Source organism: Bos grunniens, chromosome 1 (genome assembly GCF_055505025.1).
Source record: "Bos grunniens cultivar Pamir isolate PY7600 chromosome 1, Bosgru_T2T1.0, whole genome shotgun sequence".
NCBI classification, from domain to species: Eukaryota; Metazoa; Chordata; class Mammalia; order Artiodactyla; family Bovidae; genus Bos; species Bos grunniens.
This window is the reverse complement of record NC_141165.1, coordinates 41,461,046-41,482,521: the sequence shown is the minus strand read 5'-3', so window position 1 is coordinate 41,482,521 and position 21,476 is coordinate 41,461,046. Positions and strand designations below refer to the sequence as shown.

The following is a 21,476-nucleotide window of genomic DNA, read 5'->3' as shown; positions in this document are numbered from 1 at the left end:
AGACAGTATGATACCTCATTTAAATGCCTGAAATGGTCTTGGGGAAAACTCTGCTCAAAATTATTACATAACTTCTGAGTCAAGGAGATTTCTCACTAGCACAGTAAGTTGCCACAGGGCAGTTTTTGGTGTTTATAAAAAAAAAAAAATACATTCTCATAAAGGCCAGGTCAAATCTTCCAGCTTTAGCATAGGAGAAAAATATCTGTGGAACTCCAAGATAGAAAAGAATATTCCTTCTCAAAGATTCTGGAAAATAGAATCACATTCCCCCCCTGAGAGTAGTAAGTGAAGGAATCCATAAAAAAGTTTTGATATATCTTTACTATATCTTTAATAAAAGCCAAGTAATTAAATGCAAATAGAGTACCATAAGAGATACGTAGTGATTGGAATAGTTTTCAAGAGAATGATGGAAAACTTTGCTGACCGAAGCCCAAGCTGTTTGATAAACAAGAGAAAGGTAAAGGACTGTGTAAAATAAAAAGCACTGACATAGACTTTGTAAGTCCAATTTTTAAAGTTCATTTCTGAGTTTAATATATAACTTGCTATTTCAAATTATATATTGGTTAATATACAACCTTGACTTATAGGTTGTTAAATAACTCCACTATAAAATATTGGAAGTGAAGACGTCTTATATGGGTCCTTAAGCTAACTCTGCTGACTTTAAGGTCTGAGTGTTTTCTTTGTCATGATTCTACTTTCTAGAGAACAAGAAAAAGAATTTGGATAACTACTTTTTCTATGTTTTCAAAGGAATTCCTGCATAGAGGTTGGTTGGTATAAAAGGAAAAATTTTAACGCACAGATCTACTTGCCCAGGAGAGAGAGAATCAAAACTTAATGCTGTATTTCACTAGAACACTTCTGACACTCATTTTCTTAACAAACCATGAACTTTAAATACCCCTGACCTGAATCTAACTGGAGATTCTTTCATGACTAATGATTAAGGGCATTTGTATACAGACCTATGGACCCAACAGTACTGCATGGACAGCTACATTTCAGTTCTTAATGACCACAGCCAATTTGGCAGATGCCCTTTCACTTTGCAGTTCTCAAAAAGTCTGCTTTTCCTCCTTCAAAAATGACTCAGTGAATTTCTTGTCTGGTATGCAGTCCTTGCCTGGCAATTAGCTTAGCATTAAAACAAAAACATATAAACTTTTCATATAGTCTGCTTTATTATTTGACAGTAGGGAGAAGGCAATGGGCAGGATTAAATAACAGGTTAAGACTCAGGGGGAAACGTTTAAAGATTACCTATCACTCTTCTCTCTCTGTCTCTCTCGTTTTGATTTGTTCAACAATTTCTTTTCTTAAAATATATACTTTAATTTGAAAAGCATTCAGGTGAAATTAGTAATAAGTCACAGTAATAGATATAAGTAATAGAAATTGTGGGGAATAATTTTCTTAACCAAAGGCAAATCTTTCTCAGGTTAAAATAGATATGTAGAAATTAAACTTCACCCTTAAGATGCTATCTTTTAAAGAAAGTTCTTGAGGAATCTGCATACCATTTTTCAGAGTGGCAGTACCAGTTTACATTCCTTCCAGCATTGGAAGACTCTGCCCTCCCAATCCATGGAGTCCGGCTTTGAACCCTGCTCAGGGAGCTAGATGCCCCATGCAACAATGAAGATGAAAGGGCCCATGCCCCCCAACTAAGACTGGTGCAGCCAAATAAATATATAAACACTTTTTTTTTTAAAGTACCTTAGGAACGTGCTTCAGACACTGTTATCCATGTTCTACTGGGAGGTCCTGTGTCTCTGCTATATGATTGATCTATTGTTTAAAGTGTCATCAGTTTCCTGGCCCTATCACTATTCTTTGTTGGTACGTGTTCACATTTTCTTAATCATCAGCATTCTAAAAATTGGACTATAATTGCTTTTACAACGTTGTCTTGGTTTCTGTTGTATGATGAAGTAAATCAGCTATATTTACACATATATCCCCTCCCTCTTGAGTCTTCCTCCCCTCCCCCATATCCAAACACTCTATGTCATCACAGAGTACCACGCTGAGCTCCCTGTGTTAAACAGCAACTTTCCACTAGCTATCTACTTTTATACATCAACCCTACTCTCTCAATTCGTCCCAGTCTCCCCTTTCCCACTATTTCCACATGTCCATACCCTATGTCTACATCTCTATTCCAGCACTGCAAACAGAATTTCTCAAAAACCTCTATCAAAACAAATATGCTTGGCAATAGATTGACTGGAATGAGACAGTGTCCGTCTTGTGGTAGGGATGCATTCATGAAAGCGCTTTGTGTGGTATTCTTTGTTGTGCATTTCTACCCCACCTGACAGAACTTTTATTGATGTTTTCTGTTTTTCTTCAGCAAAGAGCAAAGGCATCATGATGGGAAGTTGACAAAAATGAGGAGTTTATACATAGTTATTCACTGACTGTCATGTACCCTGATGCTTAAGAAGCACAATTAAGAGTCTCTACTTGTAATAAAAATCTGTTCTTTAAAAAATGAAGAAAGAAAAAAGTAATAAATATAAAGAATTGTATGACTTTGTGGAATTCATCTCTGGAGTACAAAAATTGATTGACCTTGTAGATTAAACAACCAGATAAACTGAATACAGAGAAAATAGCATGTAATGATTTCAATTTATGTAGCAACTAAATTAGACAAATTCAACAATTATTTTCTTGTCCAAAATTCAACAAGCAAACTTGAAGGAGAAGAGAATAAACACATTTGGTAAAAAGCAACCCTAAAATGTAGACCTAATATCAAGCTGTTAGATAATACACTTAATATCAAATAATTAAAATCTGAACACTGGAAAAAACACAAGAATATCCATTCTTGCCCCTCTTTCCCTAACACTTTACTGGAGATCCTAGACAGAGCAATATGACAAGAAAGAGACATAAAAGGCATGAAGACTGTTAATTAATAATTATTGATAAAACTCTTATTCACAGTTGAAACAATTATCTACACAGAAAATCATAAATCATTCAGTGTAGAGCTTTCCGAACTACTAAGTGAATTAAGCAAGGGCTTAGAATACAATGTAAAAGCAACTGGCTTCTATATTCCTGATGTCAACAACTAGAAAATAAAAATTACAAGAAAATATTATACTTTTGAACAGGTTTAAATATGAAAAAAATCAGGTATAAATTTAAGAAAATAACATAATAATACATAAATTGTTTCTGGACTTCTGTTCTTGTCTAATTCACATCCATTCACTTATTCAGCAGTGTTTTTGCTTATTTTATTTTGAATACACTAACTCAGTTAAGGAAATATTTTTTAGTATGCTCAACTTCAACACTGGACTGTCTTTATTTGTAAAGTTTTCCACTGCAGAATACTTTGAGGTAGGCAGAGGATAATGACAAACACCAGTAACAGAAGTATTCAACAAAAGATTTTTACAGCACTTTTTTCAAATAATTGAATTCATTATGTTTTATAAAGTCTCTATTTAGAGGCACACATGCAATTTTTAAAAATAAATTTATTTCATATAAAACATCTTCAAACTTACCTATCTCACTTCTTAATAATTTATTTTCCCAAAACTATTTTTATTTATTTTTTTAATTTTATTTTATTTTTAAACTTTACAATATTGTATTAGTTTTGCCAAATATTGAAATGAATCCGCCACAGGTATACCTGTGTTCCCCATCCTGTACCCTCCTCCCTCCCCCCTCCCCATACCCTCTCTCTGGGTCGTCCCAGTGCACCAGCCCCAAGCATCCAGTATCGTGCATCGAACCTGGACTGGCGACTCGTTTCATACATGATATTATACATGTTTCAATGCCATTCTCCCAAATCTCCCCACCCTCTCCCTCTCCCACAGAGTCCATAAGATTGATCTATACATCAGTGTCTCTTGTGCTGTCTCGTACACAGGGTTATTGTTACCATCTTTCTAAATTCCATATATATGTGTTAGTATACTGTATTGGTGTTTTTCTGTGGTTTGGTATACATTTGAGGACATGTATATATGTATGTGTGTGTATATACAGATATATATATATATATATATATATATATATAGATGTAGATTAAATACATTGGTATATGAGCATATGTGCAAACATATATGCACACACATATGCATTTTTGTTTCCTTGTGCTTCTCCTGTTACTGCTCAGCTACTCATATTTGGAGCTATTTTCTTAGCTGACTCCTTGACAGTTTCAAGGATTCAGATTATCCAAAAGTAAATGTTGCTTTTGTTTGGCTAAAATAATCTGTCAGCACCTATCATCAAAATATCAAGAGACTGAGATTTTTTATATCTCAGTTATTTATATTTTGTTTTCCTTGACTAAGGAGTTGGGCATTAGAAAATAAATTTTGCAGTGGTGGACAGTTGATATAGAACTGGGACAAAAATACATAGAAAGGATAACAATTTCATTCACACCAGCATTAAATGGATCTTATCCAAGGACCTAAAACCATGCAGAGTAAATGGTTGGTATTAAACAAGCAGACATTTATTCTAACTGAAATAATTTATGAAACAAGTAAAATGAAAGGAATGTAAGAAAACTAGATGCTTGAAAGTGATAGCTAAAAGTGAAAAATAAAATCTAATATACTCTGAGAAACAAAAGTGAGTGACACTAACCTATAAAAATCATTCCTTGACAATAACAATAATTACCTACATGCAGATTTAGAAAGACTGTAGTCTATAAAACATGTATTCCTAATGTGAATACTCTCAGTGTTTGTCCTTTTTTCCTGAAATTCTGGGGCTAACTTTTTTCTATATTGATCAGATTTTTATTACAGGTTTTCATGTAGCCAATTAATATACTGATTGGCTGCTCTATAACCAACTTTAGTAAAAAGAAAAGCAAGTGTTCCATGGAATGCACCCTCTACGTGGTTATGGATCACTCGAACTCCAGAATTCTGAAGTCGAGTAACATACATGAGTCCATCATCTCTTAAGACATCATATTGACAAGTGATGACATAGGTCAGGGGTAAACCACGCAACTTGCTGTCATCAGCTAGCAATGGTGAAGCTTTCACATCTAGAATCCCTGGGTATTTTTTAGCGAGCTCTGAACTACCATGAGTTGGAGTCTTATAAATGTGACCTTTCTTAAACTTCTCAGGAAGCAAAGAACTCCAATTAACAAATTTGAACAGATTGCTTGATTCCAGAGGAATGTGTTGGTTGGAAAGCATTGCTTTCTTAAGTGATCTATCTGTAGTAAAATATTCACTCCAGAATCTGACCATGAGTGATTTCGACAGAACTGGATAATGTGCATTTTCTCGATATGATGGTAAATCGAAATCAAAATTCTGAAGGGCAGGATATATTAAAGTTTGAACCTTGAGCTTGATCTTGACATCTGGATCTTCTAAGAGCTGAAAAAAAAAATAATATATTGTTTTAATAAGTCCTTTTAATGAAAAAAGTAACCACAATGTTAAAACAATGTATTATTAAGGTTCTTAAAAATACAATTCAATAACACATTTTGATAAAAAATAAAAATCTTAATATCAAGTAAATTTTAGTATTCAGTTCAGTTCAGTTCAGTTGCTCAGTCGTGTCTGACTCTTTGCAACCCCACGAACTCAAGCATGTCAGGCCTCCCTGTATATTAGATGTTCATGTAGTTAATATGTTTTAATTTTCAAAGCAAAATTAATTCATATCCTCCTCATAAACTGTGCAAGAGAATCATTTTTTTTAAGAGGATCTTTTACTAAATGTAATTTCATACTTATGGAACTTGGATTTATAATCTGAGGTTCTATAAGTTTATAATCAGGTACTGTTCTTCTCTTTTCTATTATTGAGCTTCCCTGGTGGCTCAAATGGTAAGGAATCCACCTGCAATGCCAGAGACCTGGATTCAAACCCTGGATAGGGAAAATCCCCTGGAGACAGGAATGGCTATCCACTCCAGTATTCTTGCCTGGAAAATTCCATGGACAGAGGAGCCTGGCAGGCTATAGTCCATGGGGTCACAAAGAGTCAGACACGACTGAGTGATTAACATATTTTTCTATTATTAGAATTATTTTAAATACCTAAATATGTTAGCAAGCATTGAGATGGGAAGGAGATAGCTTGAGTTTTAAAGAGATGCTTGATTCTGGATAAGTTTAAATTATACAGAACTATTAAGTTTTTAATATTTGAATTTATTTGATGGTTTAACTTATTACTCAAATTTAATATTTAAACTTAATAGTTCAAAGAAAATTAGAACTTTTGTGCTTTTGTAAATATAGTCCCCATCTTCTTCCAGAAACAGTAGAATTCTATAGTTTTCTTCAAAGCTAATTTTCCTGCAATATGCTTCTGTTACTGGAACAAACAGATCATTTTATCAGTCATAAAATATATATCTAGTTTACTGCATAGTTATGTTTGGTAAGTTAAAATTTTCAGAACCAACTTTATCTTGTATATGCCTGAAGTAATGACATACTCAGGAAGAATCAAACTGATTAGCACACCGAAAAATAGTATCACTTGCTTATCATTCAGAGCACTGGCCAGGATTTCAGGTACACTTGGGTACAGGTAGTGTTTATCCAATTTTCAAGAGAAAACTTTTATGAATTACCTATTAAGTATGATGTTTCTTCTAAGTGATTTTGTATACATACTTTTTCAAATTAAGGAGATTCTTTTCTATTCACTGTTTCCTAATTTTTTCATATTTATAGATGCTGGATATTTATTATCTTTAAGCAACTTACTTTTATTAAGATAATCATTATTTTCTTCTTTATTAATTTGAAGAATTGTATTAAAGGTATTTTAATATTAAACCTATCACAATCTAAAGAATGAACTCAAAATAGTCACGATATACTAACCATTTAAAGTATTGTTTAATTTTTTGAATAGTATTTTAGTTCAGGATTTTGCATCTGTGTTCACAAATGTAGATGTTTATCATTTTTCCTTCTCAAATTGACATTGTCAGGTTACAAATCAAGATATGTCAGCCTCCCAAAATGCAACTTTTGCAACTTTCAGAATTTGTTTTTAGAAGTAGATATTTCTATTAAAAATACTTGCTAGAGTTTGTGTTTAAAACTATTTGATCCTGGTGTGTGTGTGTGTAAAAATATAAAAATGACTGTTCTGTTTATTTCATGATAATAATATAATCCTTTTTTCATATTTTCCCTAGAGTCAATTCTTTTTATAGTGAATATTTCTATTTCATGTAAATTTGAATGCATTGCAGTAAAGCTGTTCAAAGTATACTATTGTATTTTTAATATCTGTAAGATATGTAGCTATAGTCTCCTTTTCTTCCTTATATCAGCTTATTAAGATTCTCACCATTTTTTCTTGGTCTGTCTCACCCAGACTAATCAACTGTATTGCTTTTTTCAAGAAACTATTTCTGTTGACTTTGCTGATCTTATTGTGTTTATTTTTAATTTCATTTTATGCTCTCATCTATCTCTTATCCCTTTTTATTTTGTCTTTGTTTCTATTTTTTAGGTATTCTTTTCTTTTTTTAATTTCATTAAAAGGATACTGACCTGTTAATTTTAGCAATTTTTTTATATTTAGTTAAGGCTGTATATTTTCCTCTGGATGTTGATATATCTGTGTTTCACACAGTATAATGTATATCTATTATAATGCAGGTCAAATATTTTCACACTTGGATTAATCAGGAATGAGCATCTTACTTTCAAAACATACAGAGTTTTCTCTTGATATTTTATTAGTAGTTCAAAGCATTATGCTAACTGTGGACAGAGAGAGATATAATCTAAATAATTTGATTTCTCAAATTTTATTGTGCATACTTAGAATCACTTAGAATTCTTGTTACATATGCATAGTGTTATTCAGGACATCTGTGGTAAGACCAATGATTCTCTATCTCCAATAAGTGCCCAGATGCTGCTGATACTGCTAGTTCACATACTATACTATGAATAGCAGGGGTCTATTTGATTTCAGTTCTTTGAATTGTTTGAGACTTGGTTTATAACCCTGCATATGTGCCTGATTAAGAAAAATGTTTTGTGTGTTTCAAAGAAATGTACATTCTGCTGTTTATTATTTTATGTTCACTGTTAAATTTATCAACCATGCTATTCTATTACTGAAAGACATTAGTAAAATTCTTCCAATTTTGCTATTAATTTGTTCATTTTTCCTTTATTTCCTATCAGCTTTGCTCTGTCTTTTCAGACTGTTATTAATTGCATGTAAATGGATGTGGTTTTTTTTTTTTTTTCATCTTCCAGTAAATGGAATTATAGTTAGGAATGTTGCATGTTAATTCCAGGAATAGTTTTTTTCCTCTAGGATTATTTAATATGATTATAAAATAAGTATACTGATTAGTATTTGTTTGACATATCTTTTACTATCTTTTTTTCTTGCATCTATTTATATCTGTTTTAAAGCATCCTATTTATACAACTTCTGTTGGAATTTAAAATTTTATTGTTTCCATTTTTTGTATTCTACCAGAATTTTTAGTACATCTATACCAAAACATTTATTAATATTTTTGGTTTAAATTCATAATTTATGTATTATTGTGCATTTTATTTATCTCATCTATTCTATTATTCTTTTTCCATTTTGTAGTTTTTGAAATATTTTTTATTATTCAATTTTCCTGTGATATCATTTTATTGGTACATTTTTATAACATTTTTTTATATGTCCACTAAGGATAAACATAAACTCATTACTTTATCAAATGTGAAGATGGCTGGATGGCATCACTGACTCGATGGACATGAGTTTGAGTGAACTCCGGGAGTTGGTGATGGACAGGGAGGCCTGGTGTGCTGTGATTCATGGGGTCACAAAGAGTCGGACACTACTGAGCGACTGAACTGCACTGACCTGAATATTAATTACATCTTTATTACCTTCTTACAGAATAGAAAGTTAATGGAATATTTTAATATTCTAATTAGCCCTTCTATGCATGGGTTATTATTATTTTTCATATTAATTTATTTCTATTTTTACATCACAGGACACAATTATTATTGTTTTATAGAGTCATGTTCATTTTCATTTTAGTCTGTGAATATATTTACCTTTTTCCCTTCTCTTTATTTTTTCCTATCTTTTTGATCCTTCCTCTGTGGTTAATTTCCTTCTGCCTGAAACACTCCTCTTTAAAATCCAAAGGGAGAGTATGTTGGGTTGTGAATTTTCTGGAATTTTATTTCTAAAAATAGTCATCATTTTGTCCTCAGATTAGAAGGATATATTCATATTAGTCTTTTTGCCATATATTTAATGACATTATTATTTTGTATTTTCTATCTTTTAATCTCTCTGTTCAACATTACAATTTTCTGATCTCTCTTCCAATTTTCTATATTGCTGTATTGCAGTCAATATACTAACACTTCTACATAGTAAAACCTAGAATGAACCCTAATATAAACTATGGACTTTGGAGGATTATAATGTGTAAATACAAGTTCATTAACTGTAACAAATGTACCACTCTGGGTGGGGTTGTTGATAATGAAAGAGTCTATGAATGTGTGGCAGAGGGTAGACTGTAAATTTCTCATCTTCTTCTCAATTTTTATATGAATCTAAAATTGCTCAAAAAGTATAAAATCTTAAAACAACTACATTGAAAGCCTAATTTTTATGGGTAATGTTTTTATTTATTGAAATTTTGTTTATTTTTCAAATATCTTATATTATTAGTTTTACATAGTTTCTTTCATGAGCCTATTTCCAAATTTTGAAATATACTTTTATTTATTTTAAACAGATTCTACTAAAACATTTTTATAACAATAACAACATCTGAATCTGGGTGATATCTTTTTCCTGTTAACTTGTTTTTATTTTCCTCTTTGTATATCTGCTTACTTTCAACTCTCTGTTGATTACTGAAAAAAAATAATCAGTTTTAGGAATAAACTGGAAACTAGGATCATGTTGACTTCTCTCAGTAATGACCTATATTTCTTTCTGGCAAGCATATATACACATATTAAAGTATATTATAATATACAATATTCTGAACATATGTCATGAATATACTTAGATTACATACATATTCAGATTTCTTAATTATACTTATTGTTACCCTTTATTGAATTTCTCTCATTAAAAATGCCAATGGACTATATAGGAAATTGTTTCAGCATTTTATATATAAAGAAGTTCAAAGTATGAAATCATTCTTCTCAATGTTCTTAAATAAGTAAAATAAAATTAGTGACAAATTATATTTATAATCTTGATGTATGAGTTAAAAATTTGTAAATGAAAGATAAAGAAAATACAATAAGTGAAAATGCTGAGCATCTTACCTGCTGTGCCACTGCTGCAGCTAAATTCCCTCCAGCACTGTCTCCAGAGATACCGATTCTTCCAGGATCTACACCATAGCTTTCAAGATTTTGGGGGTCTAAAAACCATTTTAATGCAGTGTACACATCTTCAAATTGAACTGGAAAATGGTACTTTGGGGCTAGTCTGTAGCTGTAGATAGGAAAACAATGCTTTCTTAATCACTGATTTTCTTATCATTTCAAATTTTTTATTTAACTTTTACTTTATGTTGACTTATATTTGATTAACATTGTTGTGTTAGTTTCACGTGTACAGCAAAGTGACTCCATTACACATATACATATATCCATTCTTTTTCAGATTCCTTTCCCATATAGTTTATAACAGAATATTGAGCAGAGTTCCCTGTGCTATAACCATTGATTTTCCCGGACTCTTGACCAAAAATCAAGAGTAAAATTTTGCTTTTACCAACATATTTGTTGGAAACATGTTTTTCCTAATCATAAAATTTGACTGGGAATCTCTAAATATTGTCATTTTTATAATCAAAATATAAAGTCCAATTGTTAAATTTGGTTTGGTCTTGGGGAAAAGCTTACTAGCTGCTACCTTTCCCAGGAAAAAATATTTGCAGAGTGATTATTTTTGGTAAATGTTCTATCTTTTTTTAAAAAAAATATATCATTATTATTACTTGTTTCTCTAGAATTACTGTTATTTTATCAAAATATATCAGTTTAATATGATAATTATTCCATTAGTCCATTAGCTGAATTTTCTGAAGTTTATGTTTAAGAAGGTTCTCACAGACAGTGTGTTCTATAGAAAATTTAAACCCTTTCCCTACTCTTTCTAAGGTGTATATTAGAATGGACTTTGAGATAGGTTTTGTCTTACTTTCATGGTAAATATGGGTAATATCAATGGATTACTAACTTCTAGGCACCTTTCTAAGCACTGTTACATGTATTATAATATGTAGTCCCCATGTCAATGATGAGATATGCAAATCATTAATACTTAGAGTTCAATATCCTGTAAAATATCACACAGTTACCAATCTGCAGAGCTGACATTCAACCCCAATCCTCTGGCTCAAAAATTTCCTTAATATCCTGCTAATTATAGGGAAAGATCCAGAGGTAATAGTTAAATCCATGTGATACTGTTGGCTAACTTCACTTGAACAACATCTTGCCTTTCTGACCTCTGTTCCTTCTTCAGATATGGTGTATTCCTTTTCTCCCCACTGCTGGACTGGACAGCTTCTGACATTTGGTTTCTCTGTCCATAATCAATGTCATCAGAGGCACAGATTTATTTTTGCCATAATAAGACACTCTATATAGTTGAGTGTATACTGATATGTAAGGCATATGGCCTAAAATCAAATAACACAGCTCTTACTTGGTTGATATGACAACTGCATCAAGTCTCTCTGCTGTCCATCTTGACAGAAGGTCATAGCTATAATAATCTGAAATAAAAGAAAAAATACTGGACTGTCAGGGGACGTTCAGCTTTAAGGGATCCAATATGTTGCATTTTCCTTTGTGTGCCATTTCTCAAGGACTCTCTGTTTCTTATCAGTTCCTGGAATACAGGAAAGGGTAGAGCTGCATGCAGTTCTCAGGGCTGAGATCATGGGAAAGGGCACCTGCTTGGATTCTTTTCAGTGACTCTCTTCAGTGACTCTCTTCAGCGACCTTGTATATATTAGACTATCCATTTTGTTGCAACTGGTAGAATTTCATTCTTTGTAATAGCTGAGTAATCATTTTACTGAAGATATATAAGCATGCATTTCTGCTAATAAAACACCCTTGTTCCACTAGATACTTGGGTTCCCCCACGTCCTTCTTTCTGTCTTCATTCTCTTAGGAGCGTGGAAGCCTACCAAGCTCAATTTCTCACCGGGCTTTCAAGACCCTCTTGAGAGGACACCCTGTGCCTTCATGAGCGGCACATGTCCTGTGCATGGGCTTTATTGGTTTTGCACGTAACCTGAGAGATACTGCTCTCTCTCTCTCTTTTTCTCTCTTTCTTTTCATCGACTCTGGTCCCCAGGTCCTGGTCTGTAAAAGACCACAACACTGGACCACTATAAGAATTGAAAAATGATACTGTCAAGAATAAAGTTTACTGTGATGACTTTATATTTCTTCCCTTTATCTTAAAATATTACCTACAGAAAAAAGTCTAATACTTAGCTTCCTGTTGATCAGTTTACATATTCACATGTCAGTAGAATGTGAATCATTAAGTCTGGTGATCCTTTCACTTGCCCCTGATCAGTTTTCCTTTTCAGAGCACAGTGGCATGTCTTACCCTTGCCAACCATACTCTCAGTACACTGGACCTTGGGCCTTGAACACCGTCTTCCTACTTTCAATCCACAGTCCTATCCATTGTGATAACATACATGAAAAAATGTACTAAATGTCTCCTTTCAAACATAAAAACTAAACTGTTTTTCTGGAGTACAACTTGATCTGGGAAAGGATAGAAATGTTCTTCAAGGGAAAATAAAATAATAAAATGCAACTCATTATTTAGTCCTATACTGTTAAGCAGGAGATGATTTCAAGAAAGCTGACTATACCTTAACATTTAATTAAGTAATTGGAAAGCTTTTTCACATCTATATTGGGGCATTAGGAACTTTGAAAATAATCATTTGCGTCTTGAAGGATAAATAAGACATTTCCAGCAATATGTTAATGAGTTCAAAAGACAAAAAGAATTTTTATTTGCTAAGGTGCTTAATCTTCATTCTGCAAAATTTATAGGGTCTGTCAGTGAGTGGTAGGATCAGAAACTGTCTTAATTTTTTTTGGTAACAAAATGTGTTAAATTCTGAATGTTAATAACATTTTATTCAGACTGAGATTTCAAAAACTTAATTCACGTTGCTTTCCTGAAAATAATTTCAGAAGCAAGAGCATGATATTTAATTTGTAGCTCCTAATATGAGAATCATCATTTACATTATATGAAATGAATCTACCAATGTATCACCCTTACCATTACTACCAAAACACCAGCCACCACCATGAATATAAAACAAGCCTCTTCTTAATGATTTTGTCTTCTGTTGGGGCACATATATACGGACAGGAATATCATTGAATGTTGTATCTTTCACAATTATGTTTTCATCTGATGTTGGTGGAAAACCTTGAATTCTTGAAAAGAGTGCCATCGATTTCATGAAATGGTTTAGCCCCAATATTTCACCAAACAGGGCCTAAAATGAAATAAAAATACACATATACTCTAACTGTAAAAAATGTTTTGAGTCAAGAGGTGTACATAAATATTCAATATGACCCCAAAACTCTTAGTTATAGTCAGAAAAATCAATGATTATACCACCAGAAGATATACAAACCCAGATGCTTTACTACTGTATGATGAATAACCTAAGTGACACTAATCCTCACTTATACACTCACCCAATAGATATTAGTGTGGAATATATAATTCTGTTGTCAATGCCCAGTACAATTAGGCAAGCTATTCATCCTCAAAAAAAAAAAAAAAAAAGAAAAGAAAAAAATCACAGTCTAATGAAAGGCAAGTTATAAAAGTACATTGTAATGTAAATATGGGAAAAATTCTTTGGAATAATTGTCAAGGTGAGGAAAAGGTTTTTAACTTCTACTTTAACTAAGACTTAAAAGGAAAATAGAGTTTGGATGATTAACTGAAGAGAAAACCTTTCAGTCAGATTAAGTAAGCTTAGTCTAGAGAAAAACAAAATGTGGTGGTAGAGAAATACAGGTTGTTTGCTATTCCTATACGTTTGGACTCCAAGAGGTTGAATGAAAGGAAAGAGTCCTTAAGAAGAATTTAATAAAATATACAACACACACATATTAAAAACCAAACAAAACCCAAAGGCTATGAAAGGCATATTGAAAAATTAAGTTTTGTTAAATTTAACAATAATATTTAAAAAATCTAGTAAAGTGGTTGAAACGTCAAAGCACAATGTAAATAATAAACTTGCAATTATGAAAATGATAGTCTTTAGAATATATAACAAACTGATTACAGTAAGAAACAGACTAACAATTCAATAGACAAAAGATTCCAACATTTTTTTCATGAAAGGTCTAGAATGACTGAGGCTCTAAGGAACAAAAATACTCAATTTTCAAATATGCAATTCAAAAGAATGGCAAATACAACAAAATGGTGGAATAAGCACTGTTTTAACCTTCTTTCATTTCTAATTTTATTAAAATTAAGGTAAAATAAAAATCTTAATACAGTTACGCTATGAAAGCAAAATACAATTGGCCCTCCATATCCTAGGGTTGTGATCTCTGGTGGGTTGAATCCAGGCTTCCCAGGTGGCGCTTTTGGTAAAGAACCCACCTGCCAATGCAGGAGACATAGGAGAGGCCAGTTTGATCCCTTGGATAGGGAAGATCCCCTGGATGAGGGCATGGCAACCCACTCCAGTATTCTTGCCTGGAGAATCTCACGGACAGAGGATCCTGGCAGTCTACAGTCCATAGTGTTGCACACAGTCGGACATAACAAGCAACTTAACAGGCACACACAGGTTGAATCCACAGATACAAAATCCACTGATAGGAGGATTGGCTATATTAACTGGTCTGTGCCATTTAATATAAGGGACTTCAGCCCTGATATTGGTTTCTGAGGGGGTTTCTTCAGTCAATCTCCTGCCACCCTGATAACAAGACTGTATTATAATATATGCTTCTGAAAAAAGGCACAGTACTAGGAATCATAATAAAAAAAGCTTAGTTCTCCAAGACACAGCAATACTAAAGTGTGTATGCAAACAGTAACAGAGCTTAATAATGCCGGAATCGAGAACTGAAAAATTGAAAGGAGAAACAAAAAAAAAATCCAAAGTTATTAGTTGGAAATTGATATTCTTATATCATTTATTGATAGAAAAAGCAAATAGAAAAATAGTAACCATATAGAAAATTTGAAAAAACTATCAACTCAACAGAATTAATGTATTGAGGACATTCCACTCAACAAAAACAGAATACACATTCTTTTCAACTGCATAAAGAAATTTCACAAAGATGTACCACATGACAAATTTTGGGGAAAAAATATCTCAACAAGCCAAATAAATTAAGATCATACAGAATAGTTGTCAATCATAGCATAAGTAAAATAAAAACTGGAAACACAATAGTGTATGAGGAATCCCTACACATTTGGAAATTATACAACATATTCCTAAATAACTCATTGGCCAAGGAAAAGATACCTCTAGACAAATTGAAAAAATATTTTTAAGCAATTGAAAATGAAATTTGTAGAGTGCAGAAAAAGCATTGACTGAAGGAAAATTCTTAGCTTTAAATGCATTATTAGAGGAGAAGAAAGGTCTGAAGGAACTGATCTAAGCTTCCTCCACTACAAATTTAGAGTTAGATTAGCATATTAAAGTATGAAGGAAAGAATAAAGGAGGGAAAAACCCCTGGAAATCAATAAAATCGAAATAGATAAAGAAAATTAAAGATTTATTCCTTGAAAAAAAAAATCCCATAAAATTGATCAGCCTCCAGTCAGAATAATCAGAAAGAAAGAGAAGCTGCAGTTTACCAGTATCAGAAATAAATGAAAGGACACAATTTTAAATGCTCAGACCCATAGACACAGTAGGCAGCAGTCAGTGTGTGCTCAGAGCAACTGGACTGGCCACCCAGGGAGGGTGACGTGTAGGGCAAACTGGGACTAGGACTTGGATAACTGTAAGACGTGGAGAGAAATCAAAGATGACACAGACAGACAGATATACAATGCTTATGAGTTAGAATTGACATTATTACTGTAAAAATGACCATATTCCTCAAGGCAATCTACAGAGTCAAAGCAATCTCTGTCAAAATACCAATGGCATGTTTCATAGAATTAGAATAAAGAACTCTAGAATTGTATGGAAATGCAAAAGACTCTGAATAACCCAAACAATTCTGATAAAAAAGAACAATGCTGGAGGTATCATGCTCTCTGATTTCAAACTATACTACTAAGCTTATATTGATCAAATAAGGACTATACTGGGAAAAAAAACAAACCAAGACATCAATGGATTAGAATTGTGATACCAGAAAAAAACAGATCCAGACATCAATGGATTAGAATCTCAAGACCAGAAATAAACTCGCACTGATATGGGAAATTACTCTATGACAAAGGGCAAGAATATACAATGGGGGAAAAGAGAGCCTCTTCAATAAATGGTGTTGGGAAAACTGGACAGCTACATGCTAAGAATCAAACAGGACTACCTTCTCACATCATTTAAAAAATATACTCAAAATATAGTAAAGACTAAATCTAAGACCTGAATCAATAAAACTCTTTAAAAAATAAGCAATATGCTCTCTGACATCAGTCTCTGCAATACGTTTTTGGAAATGTCTCTTTAGACAAGGGAAACAAAACAAAAATAAACAAATGGGACTACATCAAATTAAAAAGCTTTTGCACAGTGAAGGAGACTATCAACAAAATGAAAAGTCTGTCTACTGAATGGGAGCAGATGTTATATAAATGATATAACTGATAAGGGGTTAATATCGAAAATATACAGATTATTAAAAATTAATGTGATCTTGCATTTGCTATAAGCAATTGGTTTCAATTTCAATTATATGTATTGAAAATGAAGTTACTAAAAGTATAGATCTTGTTGACCTGATGAATAACTTTATAGAAAAATGAGAAAAGACTTGATAAATAAAAAGCATTACATTAATAAGTTATTATTATTCATAGCAACACATAAATTACATACATATTTTTATAATTTGTATATGCTGTTATTCATGTATTCACTATTACCTGTATCATTTGTTGCTGCTGTTTAGTTGCTCAGTCGTGCTTGACTGTTTGTGACCCTGTGGACTGTAGTCTGCCAGGCTCCTCTGTCCATGGGATTTCCCAGGCAAGAATACTGAAGTAGGTTGACATTTCCTCCTTCAGGGGATCTTCCCAACCCAGAAATCAAACCTGCATCTCCTGCATTGGTAGGCAGATTCTTTACTGCTGAACAGAGAAGCCCAAACATACCTAGCTCAACACTGTGTGTGTGTGATCAGTCGTGTCTGACTTTTGCAACCCCTGAACTGTAGCCCTCTAGGCTCCTCTGTCCATGGGATTTTTCAGGCATGAATACTGAAGTGATTTCCATTCCTACTTCAGGGGATCTTCCCAACCCATGGATCGAACCCTTGTCTTTTGCATCTCCTGTGTCGGCAGGTAGATTCTTTACCATTGTGCCACCTGGGAAGCTCACATATATCATGAGTAATAGATGTTTTTAAAGGAAAAGCTTTATGATTAAATATCTTTGTGCCTTTTTCTCCCTGCTTTTTGAACAAGGGTTCTCGAGTTTTCATTTTGCACCAGGCTCGAAAAATTATTTAGCCAGCTCTACTTGATACACACAAACTGGGGCTAGACTACTATTTTGCTTACATAATGGAGTACACATGTCAGCCATTATCATGAACACTAGTGCACATATAGACACTGAAACAAAGCTGGAAGTTACCAAGAGGAAGACATTTGTTATTTCCTTCGCCTTGTTGGAGCACTCCCAGACTTGTCTCATAATAGTAGCGTTACTCCAACATAACAAGTATTCTGTTGGGTTTTTTGCATTTCTCATTTAATCATATATCTTATAGATCTGTCCACATCTTCACATAAAAAGTGAAGATTATCTTTTACATAATGCAAAGGATTCAGTAAGTGTATAAAAATATAGTTCACTTATTTAGCCCTATTGAGGTGCAAAGTTTTGTTATTTTTAGTATTTTGGTATTACAAGCAATAAAATAGTAATACATGAAAAACTTCCAGAGGTTGCATTTTGTCTATGATAAATCCATGAAATGGAATTGCTGAGCCAATTGGAATTTTGCTAATTATTGCAAAGTCATTCTGTAATATTTTCATGCCTTGCTGGTTGGAGTGGAAAATATTACAGAATGACTTTAGCGGTTTCCAATCTGCCACCAAACAATCTTTGCTGATTCCTTTTTTATATAGAGAGGGACAGAGAGAGAGAGACAGAGAGACAGACAAAGGGAGGAGGCTAATCTTGCAGTGAGAAGGTTAGAGGAGTAAACTGAATCAGGTTTCCAAATAAGTAGTCATAACAAATCCAGGGGTGATAACTGATTGCCTCTAACGAAACCTCTCATTCTTGAATATATGGATCTTGGACACTTGGGCAAACTTAGGGATATTGTGAGGGACAGAAAAACCTGGTGTGCTGCAGTTCATGGGGTCACAAAGAGTCAGACACTACTAGGCAACTGACCACCAACAACAAACCTCTCATGTTTTTTATTAGGCATTTACAGTCAGCTTTTCTATACCATGAGAACCTACTTGCACGTCTACAGCATATATTGTGTTCCAAAACCATTACTAGTGTTTAAATGTCATAGGTTACTACAGAGTAAGCATATGACTTCTGAATTTTGTATGAAATTCTGAAAGTGAAAGCTTGTTGTTGACGGAATTCTTGGCCTCCAGAGGAGAAGAATTCAATCCAGGGTCAGAGACGAGGCTTGATGGCTCAGAGCATTTGTGTAATAAAATTTTATTAAAGTATAAAGGAGATAGAGAAAGCTTCTGACAAAGGCATCAGAAGAGGGCAGAAAGAGTATCCCCCTGCTAGTCTTCAGCTGGATGTTATATAGTCATTAGCAGTCTGTTAATGAAAGAAAGGTATGTCTTAAAACTTAGAATGGCACCAGGCCCTTCATCCATAAAATGTATTTTGGGATAATCTCTGTACCAGACGATTCATCCCAGGCCATAAAACGATTGACCTGAATCTTGTAGAAGGGCAGATTACCAAACAAATAGTATAGTTTACATAGATTAGGGGAACAATATCTGAGTATAACATAATGGTTTGTCAAGTAGTTTCCGATCCAAAAGGCGGAACCAACTTGAAGACAGAGTCTGGGGTAAATGCATAGTACATTAACATGGCTTAAGACAAACATTTCTGTAAGAAAAATGCATTGGTTAACTCAAGGTTTGAGAATAGTTAACTTCAGGTGTTCTGGTATTCCCATCTCTTTCAGAATTTTCCACAGTTTATTGTGAGCCACACAGTCAAAGGCTTTGGCATAGTCAATAAAGCAGAAATAAATGTTTTTCTGGAACTCTCTTGCTTTTTCCATGATCTAGCAGATGTTGGCAATTTGATCTCTGGTTCCTCTGCCTTTTCTAAAACCAGCTTGAACATCTGGAAGTTCATGGTTCACATATTGCTGAAGCCTGGCTTGGAGAATTTTGAGCATTACTTTACTAGCTTGTGAGATGAGTGCAATTGTGCGGTAGTTTAAGCATTCTTTGGCATTGCCTTTCTTTGGGATTGGAATGAAAACTGACCTTTTCCAGTCCTGTGGCCACTGCTGAGTTTTCCAAATTGGCTGGCATATTGAGTGCAGCACTTTCACAGCATCATCTTTCAGGATTTGGAAGAGCTCAACTGGAATCCCATCACCTCCACTAGCTTTGTTCGTAGTGATGCTTTCTAAGGCCCACTTGACTTCACATTCCAGGATGTCTGGCTCTAGGTGAGTGATCACACCATTATGATTATCTGGGTCATTAAGATCTTTTTTGTACAGTTCTTCTGTGTATTCTTGCCATCTCTTCTTAATATCTTCTGCTTCTGTTAGGTCCATACCATTTCTGTCCTTTATCGAGCTCATCTTTGCATGAAATGTTCCTTTGGTATCTCTAATTTTCTTGAAGAGATCCTTAGTCTTTCCCATTCTGTTGTTTTCCTCTATAACTTTGCATTGATCGCTGAAGAAGGCTTTCTTATCTCTTCTTGCTATTCTTTGGAACTCTGCATTCGGATGTTTATATCTTTCCTTTTCTCCTTTGCTTTTCGCTTTTCTTCTTTTCACAGCTATTTGTAAGGCCTCCCCAGACAGCCATTTTGCTTTTTTGCATTTCTTTTCTATGGGAGTTGGTGATGGACAGGGAGACCTGGTGTGCTGTGATTCATGGGGTCGCAAAAAGTCGGACACGACTGAGCGGCTGATCTGATCTGAATTTCAGGTGAGACCAGGTGTCATTATGGCAACACAGTATTTTAAGGGAAACCTTCTTTTAAATTTGTATAGAGAAGGAAAAAAAATATGCTAGTTTGTTTCCTCCTGCAGCTTAAGAGAGACACAAATGTCTGACAGACGCAGCCTATTTTATCCATTTGGAGACCCCTGGCCTTCCTGCCTGTTACCCTCTCAAAAGCACACAAGAGTAGAAAAAGTAAAACAAGATTGTCACACACACATATGCACACACACACACATTTTTACCACTAGTAGAATAGATCACTTTAGAAATACAACCTGAATGCCTCCTTGGTCATCTTGTTACACTTTGCTCTGAGATCACTCAGCAGTATAGCAGTCAGGAGAATTTGACAACAGGAAGCCAAGGTTATGAAGAACTTGTAAAAACAAAATGAAACAAAGCTAGAATATTATAAAATTTGACTTTCTTGATTAATAAATATCACTTACCAAATATGATGAAGTTTTTAAAAAAGTATTTAACAGCATTATTTTCCATGGTTCTTCAACATTATCTGGAAGAGGTACATAAATATAACCTGCTAAGAGGACTCCCAATATCAGAAAGCCAAAATATTTTTTCCTCATGTTGTAACTGTTCTGTTTCTTAAGCAAGACAGTATTAGACAACATTTCAGTGCCTGAAACTAAATAGAGGCAAACACCACCTAGTTACTATGTAACTACTGGGCCAGTTGAGTTCCCTCATTGGCACAATAGGTTGTTACCTGGCAGGTACAGAAGGCTAGTGCTAAGGATAACAGCTGAAGTTCCAGCGTGCAGTTTGTAAAGGATAACACTCACATTTTTGACAGTTCATATCAAATTTCCCTGCATTAACATATGAGAAAAATAATTATGGAACACCAATTTAGAGAAGGGTATTCTCAAAGATTCTGTAAAATAGAACAGACACACACTCCCTCTGTGTGTGTGTCTTAGTTGCTCAGTTGTGTCTGACTTTTTTGACCTCATGGACTGTAGCCCACCAGGCTCCACTGTCCATGGAATTCTCCAGGAGAGTACTGGAATGG

General features: G+C 33.7%; 1 protein-coding gene across 1 annotated transcript; it reads right to left on the bottom strand.

Moving 5' to 3' along the window:
• Positions 1-4,491: 4,491 nt before the first annotated feature.
• On the bottom strand, positions 4,492-21,080 carry LOC147379331 (arylacetamide deacetylase). Its single transcript, XM_086317291.1, has 5 exons — positions 20,893-21,080; positions 13,345-13,567; positions 11,728-11,797; positions 10,335-10,506; positions 4,492-5,405 (listed from the first exon to the last, which is right to left on the bottom strand). The coding sequence occupies exons 1-5, from the start codon at positions 21,073-21,075 to the stop codon at positions 4,809-4,811; spliced, it is 1,245 nt and encodes a 414-aa protein (XP_086173417.1). The 5' UTR covers positions 21,076-21,080; the 3' UTR covers positions 4,492-4,808.
• Between the last annotated feature and the right edge of the window lie 396 nt (positions 21,081-21,476).